Below are 13,166 nucleotides of genomic sequence, written 5' to 3' on the forward strand. Positions count from 1 at the left end.
AAGAAAAAAAAATTAATTGGATTTGAATTCCTTAATGTAAGGATTTTATTATTATACAAAGTCAGGCCTCATTGTTGACGTATGGGTAAGCCATTTTGACCAATTTTTATCAAAGACATCAATTTGAATTCTTAGTTTAAATGTAATTCTCTCTATAGTGTATATATATTGTAAATTAGGTCAGTTCATTCACTTATGGTTGGTATGTCCCTCTTAAGCCATTTTCTGCTCAAAGCCTTTTTTCAAAGCACTAACAGCACTCTAAACAGATATTTATCTCACTTTGCACAGTGAAGCTCTTCTATATCACCAAGGTACTTTATCCCAAAAGTCAAATTAATATTCTTATTAAAAACTACTTCCAGGACATTGTGGACACTTCTCCAAAATGGAGCCACAGGGGGACAACAGTCAGATTAGAGTCGTTGATCTTTTGAATCACATTCTTCCAGCTAAATTGTCTCCAGGAGGGAGAGCTTGTCATCAACTATTGCTGTCTGCAGATCTTGTCCCATTCTCCCTGTGTTATTGTAAAATTACCATCTGCTTCCCAATATCGCTTTAATATTCAAAGTACAGTTTTGAAGAGCAAAATATAATTTATAAATGACTTTTTGATAAGTAGCATCTTCGTGGGCGTTTTGAAAAACATCAAGGATATCTTCTCTCATTATGCTGTCATCTTTTGGAAGTTTCTTGCCAATAAAATCTCTAGTTTGTAAATATCTAAAGTGATCCTGATTCTGCAGATTAAAGTTGTCCTTCAGCTCCTAAAAGCTCAAAACCATACCTCGATTTAAGAGAGTACAATACGCACTAAGACCATTTCCAGTCCAGCATCTAAACCTTCTGTCATATTTATTGGATATGAAGTCAAAGGCAAACCACCTGAAGATTGCAACCCTGTCCCTCAGGTGGTGTCGTTTAATTATTTCAATCCATATCTTTTGGGAGCATGTTATCCAAGGGTAATTGGAATCTGAAAGTTGACTGGTTAATGAAGGGTCTCTAACTAATATGTTTACTGGTAGTCCCTTTTCCATTGAGCTTTCTATCTATTTCCATACATCTAAAGCTGGGTTTACACCAGCCAACTAGTGGCCTGTGTTCTGTTCTTTTAAGTTTAGTTTGAACTTGTGTGAGTCAGGCCTTTGAGTCTGTCATTTAAAAAGGTTCATACAACATAAAGGAGATTGAGACCCCTCACTGAGACAACAGTACATGTTGCTTACAAGCATGTGTGTGTGTGTGCTGGTGTTTGTGTCTGCAGTGTGTCCTGCTGTGTGTGTGTGTGTGGTAATGTGTGAACATGGCAGAATAACTCCCCTCTAATGAATGCTCTGTAGGTAAAAGCCGGCACCCAGGGCAGGGAGTCTGTTGTGTCCCCGCTGACCATCACCGCTGAGAGTGTCACCTCAGCAACCACAACCCAAGTTACCAAGGTAACTCCTTACCGGTTCCCATAGTTACAGTTTAATGATTGGAGCTTGGAGTCTGCCCACCACATCTTTATCTTATGATGCACACTTAAATATTTTTCATCACCCCTTGCTGACATGCTGAAAAGTAGACCACCACATAAAAATGAATAGACTGATAAATCTCTAGACGTAATTTTTCATACTTTCGTCAACTACATATTCTGCGTCTCTGTTGCTAAGAGCTACTGCGTAAAACAGCAGGGATTCATTTTATCTCCACTCCATGTTTGTTGTTCTAAACCATAAATATCTGCCGCGTCTTTACTGAGAAAATCATCTGGTGCACAAAAGATGCACTTAATGTTTGAGAAGACACAGAACTGATACAGAAACACAACAGGAACAAAGATAGAAGTAAAAAATATAATAAAACAATAGCTTTGATTGCCACTTGAGCTTGTCTCTCACTGTATGTACTCTGCAGACTGTGAAAGGAGGCTACTCAGAGACCAGAATCGAGAAAAGGATTATAATCACAGGAGATGATGATGTGGACCAACATCAGGTGAGAAGGAGTATTACTGAACACCTGCACTGTATGCTCAATAAGTCAGAAAGAACTGGAAGTTAATATGTGAAGTTTATGACCCAGGCTTTGATGTTTCACGTCCTCAGGCCCTCGCCATGGCAATCCAAGAGGCCAAGCAGCAGCATCCCGACATGCTGGTGACAAAAGCAGTGGTTATCAGGGAAACAGAGTCTCCCACTGAGGAGCTGCAGCAGAAAGCAGAGGTACGTCATGACTGCAGGTTACAAGATTACTGAGCTTCCTGTTTAATGAACTGGGCTAATATGCATAAAACCACTCAAGCACATCAAAATTTGTAAATATTCCTCAGACTTGATCTTGGCTCCCAAATTATTTAAGAGCTCTAGAGGTCAATTAGCAGTGACTACTTTCCATATTTTGGAAATGAAAAGTTGATAAAAGATATAAGATCACTTCCTATACTATATGAAAAGGTTCATGACATGATGGATTTAGCGTGAATACAATCAAATGTTCTGATGTTTGTGTGATTCCTCCTAATGTTTACATTAACCACATTAAGTGTATAACTATGAAATGTGTAATAAATTATTATATTAGCTGAGCTGTGAAATACAAGAAGTTTGAAACTGTGAATAGCAAAACAGAGAAATGACAAATTAAGCTGATTAAACTTGCCAGTAAGCCAGTAAATTCATAATACCGCCACAGATGAGTATCACTTAGGATGGTCATTATATCCTTCGTTAACCCATTTAAAAGTTGCATGAATAATATCAAATATATTGATATTTTCTGCAGGGGAAAATATCTAAAATACTGTTATTGTTTTTTTTAAAATTGTTTTTCTTCTTAAATGTTTGAATATACTTCAGCCTGCAAGAGCTGGATATAATGAATGACGTGTAATCTTAATCATGACAAGGACTGTATGAAGCTTTGATGACTGATGTGATGTGACACATGACGTTTAGAGGTCTCCCATTGGCTGGTGCAGTGCTAGAGTGAGGGCATTTTGGGTAGAAATTACTGTTTTGTTGAGTCACTGCAGTCAGCACTGAAGAGTCATACTTAAACTTTTACTTACTTTTACTTTTACTAAGAATTTGACTCTTGAGTCAATGCTAAGGACCATTCTTGAGACCATTTCTTTCAAGTTTTATACAAACAGATCTGTGTGTTGCTGTCTTATTGCAGTCCTGATTGGTCATGGTGGCTCCTGAGACGGGGGACAGGAGAGGATCCTCCAGCTGTGTGTCTCCTGCCCCGCCCCGCAGTATGCCACCAACCTGATAAGAGGACTCTCTACCCCCACTGTGTACACACCGACACGAGAACAGACTGCGCTCCATGAAGCAGTAGACCTCCACTTCTGTCCCTTTAGACAAACCAACTGTGACTCTAGCCTCTGACCCGACCCGGCCTCCCGTCCTGTCCCGGCCCATCCCAGCCCTCCACCTTCCTACGGAACAGGAAACGTCTTCTATCGGATGACTTACGTTTGGTTTATTCAGGTGGAGTTATGTAAGACTGAAAGTGAAACCCGGTCACAGCTGTTACTCTTTGAATTTACCTCCGTTAGAGTCATTTGTCTGAAACTTTACTTGTATATTATTTAACTCATTTAACACAGTTCGACTCTTTTGAACCCCTGAGTATCATTTGATGCGTTTTTAACCCCAACCCCCCTCCAGGCCCAATCCCTCCCCCCCCCCCCCCCCCAAAAAAAAATCACTTCTTTATTTTTTAAGGTCCTAAACATCCTCCCTGTGCTACTGTCATACATGAAATTAATATATAAGAGCAGAGAGGAGGGTTGGGTGAAAGGATGGGGACAATGCTGGTTGGGGTGGGGGAGGTTGGTGCCAAGTGGCAAGAGGCAGCCTTTTTGCTTGTTGCTGCCACCTCCTGGCCATGACACCTTCAGTATAATCAACAGCTGTCTTATTAGCTTTTTACATTTTTATCTATAGAGGATCTAATTTATGTTCAGTGTTTGCTTGTTTATGAAATATGTATAATATCAGATGATTATAATCTGCATGATTCAATTAAAACAAAAATAGCAGAGGGAATGAAAAAAGAAAAAAAAAAAGTGGACACATCCACATCTGAAATCCCATGAGAAGTGCGGAGATGATGAGACTGAGCATCTTTGGAGAAACTGTAAGGATCACTGGGCCAACGAGTGGTGGACACATCCTGATGTTGATGGACTCTACTGAAGAACAGACAGCAGACAGCTGGAACTCTGCTTTGGTCCCAGTCTCCAGCATACAAACATCACTGTCCTCGTCCCATCCACCCCCCCACTCCCCACCCCTACCCTCACTGTGACTGTTTTCATTTTATTGTCAGCTCGCCATCAACATAAAAGAAATGCTGGTCACACATTTTGGGCACAGATTTAGAATTTTTCCAAATTTAATATAAATAACGTTTTATCTAATAAGTTTCAGAAATGTGATGATATGTTGATGATCTTACTTGATTTTACTGACTTCCATCAGGAAACAGAGTTTGTATGTTATTCTTGTGATCTTTGACATTTCAGTCTTCAGGTGTGAACATGCTAGCATCTCTCTGTAGAGGTTGAAATGATCTGACTTGTGAAAGACCATCATTTTTTATCCTGTTACTTTGCTCAATGCTGCGTTTCACTGGAGATCTTACAAAGTTAATCAAAAAGATCTCAAAACTAGAAACCAGTTTTGCCAAATTGTGAAGCGGTGATGCAATGAAGAGAAATGCAGTAAATTGGTGGACTGGCCTTTGGTCGTTTAGTTGGCTGTCAGTACTGGCATCATATCCATTACTTTTACCAGCTGAAATTGAGTTTTTTTTTTTGGCTACTTGGGGGCAGCGCAACAAGATGTAAACACAACATTGACATATAATCACCTAATAAAGCTGTCATGGCAAACTGTTAGCAAACAGTTGTCTATTTAGCATCCAGCAGATATGGAGCAACATTATCATTCATTTGAAGTCATATTTCTGGTGAATGTAAGTCCAGTACTCACTCTCCTGTTTTGCTCTCTATCAACTCCTGAGGGAAATATTTGACTCTTTAGCTGCTAAATGCTCCACTGTGTTCACCAGCTAGCTGCTAACTTTATTTGCAGTTTGGTGCTGAGCATGTAGTGCACATGGAGTTTATCAGAACTTTTTTTTCCAGGAAACAGCTGCTGGCTATGGTTGGAAATGATGGTGAGAGCAGTGAGAGTGAACCAAAACATTAAAGTTGCAGGCTGGAAAACCAAAACAATGAGCTGAAAGACTGCAGAGTCAGGTGATGATTCTCTGTGGGTTTGTTACTATGAACAACACCTTGTACCTTACATGTAGTCTTTTGATTCATTTGTGATATAAAAAAATCTAACTATAGCAGCTTTAAACAGCAATTTACAGCTTTGAATCATATGTGCATGTTCACAAACACTGCCTGAAAGGTTCAAAACCACAAGATTAACATGGGTACTTTATTGTTTTCTGTTGGATTAACTCTTTAAGTTATAGTGTATGAGTCTGTAATTGTATTTATAGGAGTGGTGAATGTGAGGCCTGTGTTTTTCTTCCCTGTTTCCCTTCCAGACAAAGCCGAAAGTCATAGTGTGACATATTGAAACGCCGTCTATCCACAGAACCTGTTGGCTGTCACATAACATATATCCTGGATGACCTTTAATACTATACTATGCATTGCTTATCATACATAAGAATCCCTCTGATAGAGCCTGACCCATGTTAGCCTTGTTGCTGTCATTGTTAACTTCGTGCTACTGTTAACCAAAGCAGTGAAGCGCACTGCTTGTGAGATTTGCAATAAGCAGCCATTATTCTTATCCTCTGTCCTCTAAAGGGAGAAAACTGTGAACTCTCATGCGTAACAAAGCGTAACCAAAACCTATAACAAAGAGTTAGTGATATTCAAAGGAGCCTTCCAACACTTGTGACCATGGCTTTTGTCGCCCTTGTTGTCTAATCCGCCCATGCCCTGACTTGAACCTGTCGACCTGCTGTTGATATGTCTGTGGAAACGAGATTCCCAAACTGATGACTTGTATATTCTATTTTGCTCTATTTTTTATTTTATCTGGTCATATGACACTGGACTGTTGTGAAAGCACTTGCTTGCTATGATAGCAGCACATATACTGTAAACTGTTGGGAAAACTCAAATGACCTGTCTTTGCTGTAGTATTGGACACACTACTGATGGAAGAGAAACAACTGTAGGCATCAGGAGAGAGGTTGTGTACTGTGGGTGAGGTGGTGAGTTGAAGGATGGAAGGCCTGTATCTACATATAAATATCCATACTTCTGTGTATTATCCTGTAAAGTATGTAGAAATTGAAAGGAGCAAGGATGTGTTTTCAGTTTGCGGTTAAAAAGATGCAATAGAAATGTCACATGATTGGGTGCCTTATGTTTGGAGTTGTGCTTATGTGAGCAGGAGCCACAGTTATCTGTTCTCAGCTGAAAGTGCTGTTAATCACCATGAGGCAGATGTAGAAATGACCACTCCTCTGAGTCCAAGGTTAGAAGGAGCTGTCTTGAAAGTGAATTACTGTCATGTAAAGGATGTGACATTGAGCGCAGTAAAAAGGGAAAGTCTTTCTGAACGGGAACTGTTAGTCCTCAATGAGATGAAAACATTTATTGGTCCCATTAAAGTAGAAACCAGCATAGTACAGGTTATGGATATGAACTTTTTTGCCCCGTGAAGAGCATCGAACTGCTCTGCTGTTTTGCCTCCACCTTCAATTCTCCACTGCCTTTTGCTCTACATTCCCCTAGTGCTCGGTGGTGTGTATTTGCTGTATTTGCTTTCAGTCTAAATGGAAAACATACATGCATAAATAAATGTCTCAGTATGATTCAAACACTGTCTCTGATTCTGAAAGGAGGGGAGAGGGATTTCACTTTGAAAAGTTACCCATAGTGAAGAAGTTGAACTTGAGATGTTTTCTTTTTGTTTACTTAATTATATGGCTTGAGAATTACAGACAATAATAATTCATCATATGTAATAAAGGGCTTTTTGTAATATCAGATGAATTGAGGTATTGTTATTGTAGTATAACAGGAATTGTAACTTGTTATGCATTGCCATCTTGTGGCCAAATTCAGTATATATGGTGGGTGCAGACTAAAACTATTTGTGTGCTCTCAGCACCACCTAGTGCATTTTCTGACAATTTCACTCAATTTAAAGGACTTTACACTCAAATTAATAGAATATGCCATCGACAGTCAGCATGTATGTGTTATTCACACAGAAGATTTACTGCTACAACCTCCAGCCCTTAAGTAGGCACTCTGATTAAATAACCCTGATGATGTCATCAAGGGAGATTGCAGCTTTTTAACAAAAAGCCTGCGTTTCAAACGTAGGACATGGAGTGTGAGGGATGTGGGGATTTATCAAGCATGGCGTGTCTAGTACTGACAATCTATTGAGTTGCATTATAGGAAATGAAGGATCTGGCAGTAGGGTGAGCCATAGGGACTAAAAGTCAGGATATCTTGGCCTCTGCTGCTTTGATTTTGAGATGTTAATAAACAGTCTCTCCCCTTTTTAATGAAAGAGAATGATTTATTTTCTCCCCTTAGCTGTTGTATTGGTGTAATCTAGATTTCCAGTCATTCAATTCAATACTGTATTCTTAACAAATGCCATTAAAAACCTTTGCTGAGGCCAGAGGGAGAATATTTCTATATGTCAGTTCTCAAATGGCTCTATATGTATTGAGAGATGGACCAACAGAGCTTGACATTGTTCTATAAATCAATAATCTTTATTAACACAGTATAAACAATAAATAGCAACAGAGGAAACCCTCATGTAGAGCGTATATGGACAGTAGACCCAGTACATCTCAGAGGGGCTGACTGAGAAGCATAGACATGGGGCCAATGATGGTTCAGGTACAGTATACACAAACCAATCAGATGCATGAACCTTGCATGTTCCTAAAGCCATTCAGTCAGTTTGCAAATAGACAGAAGAGAGAGGACAAAGTACAGTCATGCTGAGCAACAGTTAGCTACAGTATGAAACAGAGTTATTACATAAAAACCAAGTAAATCATCTCTTTAGAAAGGTTCTTTTATATAAATGATTTGAAGTGTACAAAACAGTATATTACACATTTCGTGATGCATGATTCTGAGCAAGACCCAGTAGCCTACAGTACACTTCCCTTCAAAGTACTACAAACTACTTAACTGGATTACAAGCTACATACAGACTGCACTGTACCTCTGTACCACAGCAGTCCCACATGGCATCAGGAGACTATGGGAAAAAAGGAAAAGATCAGCAGCATCATCTTTTATTAAGAATACACACCTATAAAAATGCACCAGGCCTCATATATTGCCAATATCCCATCCAAAACAGCAGAATGCCATTCAAACTAACCTCAGTAACCTCAGCATTGACACAAAGGATGCTGGGCCCCCCGATCCTGACAACATACAGAATCTATCGACACAGCAGCATGTAAACATCACCGCGGCTGCTTCATAGTTCTACGTTTCTAATGTTTTCGATATACATATGATAAGTTAAGGCTCTTTAAGGACCTGAGGATTTTGAACATATGATGAGGCACACAGAAGGCAAAGAATAGCTCTACACACAGGGCTAACTGAAAGAATGAGGAGCATGAGACAGCCACAAGGGTCCGGTCACCAGTGCAGTTCAACGGCCAAGGCAGAGGAACCCAGGGGAGACGCTCTCCAAAACAGCATGCTGCTATTACTGGTAACAAGGTCGGCAACTATCACATGGATAGCTTTAAGGACTTCATCGACTTTTTGGGAATTCCTGGTCTTCTTACCCCAGAGGACTGGCACCAAAATCGTGGCATGCTAACGCTAAAGCATCCAGCGTGTTGATGGCTAGGTTTGAAAAAGTTTGAACCTATTTTAGGACCGCACGCGTTACAATATGTATGCTGAAAGAGTCACTGGCTCTGAAATGATGCCTTCCTTCTTTGTTCTGTGTAAGAAGAGAGTTCAGCCAAAGCTTCAGCAGTCTGAGTTAGCCGAATCAAGAGGCAGGTATCTTTTTCTTGGTAGTCATGTGTAGGTTTATTGATGGTGTTTTGTCTCAACAATAAACCTACATTAAACCAGGACGTACCCTGTGACTGCAGCTCAGAAAGGAAACACTACAGGAAATATTTTACTAAAAAGAATGTAACTTTGGGAAATACCCACTTGAACTGGCTAACTCAGACTGCTGATATAAGCTTAAACTGAACTTTTGATGACCTTTTTGCACAAAATGAGGACCATGGATTTTGTTCCTCATCTTTCACGATGTAGTCATGCTACAAACAGCCAGTATGGACAGAATGGCGTGTGAGTATTGTATTAAGATAGACTTGAAAAAATCCTGGACCAATCCTTAATGTATTTAGCGCCAATGAACATTATCTGATGAAAGTTATACTTACTTACTTGTGCTCTTCGCCCCCTCCACCTGTCACGGTCTTTAGCAACTAATTGTGCCTCACCCCATAAGAGACCGATCTCCAGCAATTCTATAGTGTTCGCCAGGTGATCTTTGGTTGGCATTGTATCCTTTTTCCTGATTGTGTCCATTTGAGGGTCACTTTTGGGATTTGCTCTGGGGGCATTCATAGTATGTGTCCAAGTCATCATCATCTCATCATAAATGGTATTTAATTTCTGAGATCACATCTTGGCAGCCAGTCTTTATGTAGAGCTCCTTATTTGGGCCAGAATATATGTAGAATAATTTAACAGGCAGTCATTGTGAAATGAGCTGACTTTGTTCATGTTGCATTTGGTTATTCGCCAGCACTCAGCCCCATATAGTAGAACTGGCTTGATCAAGGAGTTATATGAGTGAATTTTGGTTTTGACGCTGTAGGTGTTGGATTTACAGATGTTATGGAGTCTTGCGTAGGTGCTGTGAGCAGGATATCTTTTTGGGCTCCATTGTCCTGACTAATCAGACTTCCCTTTCGGTGGTGTTGATGATGAGGCCTGTTTGTTGAGCATACTTGATGAGTCGATCAGTTTTTTCTTGCAAATGTTTTACATTTGTGGAAAGGACAGCAAGATCATCAGCAAAGTCAAGAACTTCAAGCTGGCTAGAGAGGGTCTTCTGGGTGCCTCGATGTCTGTCAGCAGTTATTTTTCACATAATCCAATAGATGACAGTCAGGAAGAGACTGGAGGAGAGAATCCAGCCTTGGTGTACTCCAGATTGTACAGGGAATCACTCGGAGATGGTATTGCAAAGTATGACACTGCATTCAAAGTCGTCATAAAACTTTCCCATTTGTGAGACTATGTTATGAGGGATGAAAGTTATAATTGTTTTTTATTCTGCATTTTCTATTTTATATTTTAAGAGAAAATCTTTTCTCCTTTCTCCCGTTTCCTCTAGTGAAATCCACCTTGAATCAAATTTAGCTGGCATCACCCAGTTTGCTAGCGCTAACACTTGGTAAAGCATTAGTGTGCTGCCTTGACAGATGATTTTAGATGCTAATCCTCTCTTCACATACTGGGTAAGAAACCCAGTAATGACAAACCAACATGTCGATGCAGCCCTTTGAGTGAAACATTTTTGAAATATTGCAGAAACAGAAACACAGATATGTAACAGATGACGGTTAATCGTTAATTCAATTGAAAAAAATGACTGATCTGTTAGAACCAAAGTTACAAGACTCATCTTATTTTAGAAGACAAAAGGTTCGCTGTCAAAATTTGATGTTATTTCGCCATGCACTTAATTGTTCTCGCCCCAATAAGCCCAGACCGACTTCAAATTGATTAAGAAAAAAAAATCTATAAAAGCTCAACATGTCATACAAAAAGATGCATATAGGACATTTTTCTCTTTATTTTTCCTATGAAAGCTGCTTTGGTAACAACATAGTAACGACATCGGTCAATCTCCTTTACTTAGCCTGGGTGCTGAAGGGGACTCCTTCCCTGTCATCTCACTGGCGTGTTTTTTTTTTGTTTTTTTTTTTTAATTTTCTTCAGCGTCTTCCTTCTGCCTCTAAAATCAAAATGAATGGGTCTAGTTACACCAGAGTGGGCTGTGTTTGCGTTCCGCCGTAGAGCTGTCTCCACATCAGATGCAACGTCTGCTGGGAGCTGTTTGTCATAAAGATGTCCGTGCTGTGAAAGACAGTGCTATTGTACTGAGGGCTGATAGAGTGGAGACCTTGGATGCTGAGCCGACTGCGTTGGGGCCTGAAAAGGTATTGAAAAGAATGAGGCTGTCAGTCTGTTGTTCGCTGTGAAAAAAACCCAAAAAAACCCCCTGACGTTTTGGCATTTAATTTTTTAATCAACCGCCTCTCCAGTCTGCTTTAGTAATTACGAGCTTAAAACATTAATTTCTAAAAATACTTGAGAGTTGTTATGTGAGCAGTGGAATGAGACATTGGAAGTGTTCTAAATGAATTGCTCAACTTTTCATGCAACACTTGCATTATGGTGTCAAGTAGAAGCCATAATGCACAAATGTCTCATGTAGCACTTTATTTTCCCACTCTCTCTGTTCCTTTGGAGATGATGATAGCTAATCTGTTCTGGCAAGACAGCAGCAGAGGACTGGATTATTCAGCTCCCTCAGCTCATAGGGAGGCACTAACTAGCTCTCCACTGACCTGGTATCCTTGGGATGGTGATCTGTCTGCTACTGCTGCCTTCCCCTCCCTCTCCAAATGGCTTGATCTGGATGATATAATCCTCATCAGTGGGCAGGGCGAGCTCTACAGAGGTTGTGTTGGTCTCCATGACGTTAGGGCGGCTGTGACGGTTTTTCTTGTACAGCACCTAGAGAAAGATTACACGAGTCAAGTCAAAAGTCAATTGCAGAAACAACAAATCAACCCAGTATCATGGCAATTTGTGAAATAGTCACGAAATTTCATCAATAGATTCGTGTACACGGGCACGAATTTTCCATTTTTTTTCATGGCACTCAGCACGACTTCCTAATTTATTTCAGATCATTTTTTTTTCTTTTTTAAACTTTCTTTCTTTTGGTCAGGACTCATGAGCACAGAAGCTGTATTTTTTCTCTCATTTGTTATGCTTTTTTTCTCTACATTACTCAACATTTAATCACAAGATTTTATCCTCGTTTTTATTTCTTTATTTTAATTTTATCAGTTCAGTCAGTAGTCCATATCAGAGGTGGTGGACCAGAGGACCCGCTGCAGGGAAGTATTTTCCTTACTGCCAATTTTAATGATATCTTTAACATTTCTCAACACAAAAACACGAAATGTCCTTGATAACTCAAAAATATGATAGGTTAATGTTATGGCCATTATTTCACCTTCAATTCTGAGAAATCAAGTTTTTTTTTTGTCAGTTTTGGATAGGGGAAGTGGCTACATTACCCATGAGCCTCATTGACTGTTGCTATGCATAACATAACAACATAACATATATTCAGTATAACATTTTATAGTATTGCAGATTGGTGGTTACAACCTGGAACAAAATACTGCACTGCATATTGAAATGTAAAGAAAATAACTCTATGATAAAATCGATCAGCCATAAACTGTGCAGGAAACAGAATTTTAAGTTTTGCAACTGGCTGATTTCTTGAGGCAGTGCAGTTTGGGACTCATAGTTGACTTAGGCTATCTCCAAGTGTTTTCATGTACACAGTACCCTAGACTTTTTCAACAAACCTGAATTATTTCAACATAGTTTATTATATCCCTGAGTGGGCTAAACAAACATGTGGAGGCTATAATAACAAAATTAATTGCTCTCTGAAGGGTTGCAGAACTCCCACCGACAGTGAACACAACTTGAAAACTCATTCTACAATACCAGCTGACCTATCCCAGATGAACTGACATCCTCATGATTCTTTCACCCTGATTATGTAGATGCAGTATAATGTATGTTTTGGCTGTAAAGATACAGTTTTTTATAACTATAAATATGATGCTACTCTGAAAACTGGAGGAATTACAATTATGCTGGCTGATTTGTACACTTCATGACAAGTTCTACGGTGCGTCTCTGATGGGAATTGTAGTTTTTATATACACTGATATATTTCCCATAATTAGAAGTTGGCAGTATTAAACTGCTGGTACCCCAGGTGATTTTGGGGGTTGGTGGAAACATTGGTGGTATAAGATTTTAAAAATCTAATCATTAA

The 13,166-nt window shown here is 39.5% G+C and overlaps 2 protein-coding genes across 16 annotated transcripts in view; one reads left to right on the forward strand and one right to left on the reverse strand.

The window, feature by feature from the left end:
* The window catches only part of LOC121894273 (band 4.1-like protein 1), a 42,612-nt gene extending 38,943 nt beyond the window's left edge, over window positions 1–3,669 (forward strand). For all 5 annotated transcript variants that reach the window (XM_042406764.1, XM_042406765.1, XM_042406766.1 and 2 more), the window contains 4 exons: window positions 1,347–1,442; window positions 1,906–1,986; window positions 2,097–2,213; window positions 3,169–3,669. In XM_042406764.1, the coding sequence (XP_042262698.1) occupies window positions 1,347–1,442; window positions 1,906–1,986; window positions 2,097–2,213; window positions 3,169–3,174 (300 nt within the window). In that variant the 3' untranslated portion in view covers window positions 3,175–3,669. The remainder of the gene's footprint in view (window positions 1–1,346; window positions 1,443–1,905; window positions 1,987–2,096; window positions 2,214–3,168) is intronic.
* A 4,117-nt stretch (window positions 3,670–7,786) lies between these two features.
* Window positions 7,787–13,166, reverse strand: part of cntn4 (contactin 4) — a 204,705-nt gene continuing 199,325 nt past the window's right edge. For all 11 annotated transcript variants that reach the window (XM_042401257.1, XM_042401241.1, XM_042401273.1 and 8 more), the window contains 2 exons: window positions 11,644–11,812; window positions 7,787–11,224 (listed from right to left, as the gene is read on the reverse strand). In XM_042401257.1, coding sequence (XP_042257191.1) covers window positions 11,133–11,224; window positions 11,644–11,812 — 261 coding nt within the window. In that variant the 3' untranslated portion in view covers window positions 7,787–11,132. The remainder of the gene's footprint in view (window positions 11,225–11,643; window positions 11,813–13,166) is intronic.

Source organism: Thunnus maccoyii, chromosome 3, assembly GCF_910596095.1.
Source record: "Thunnus maccoyii chromosome 3, fThuMac1.1, whole genome shotgun sequence".
Classification (NCBI taxonomy): domain Eukaryota; kingdom Metazoa; phylum Chordata; class Actinopteri; order Scombriformes; family Scombridae; genus Thunnus; species Thunnus maccoyii.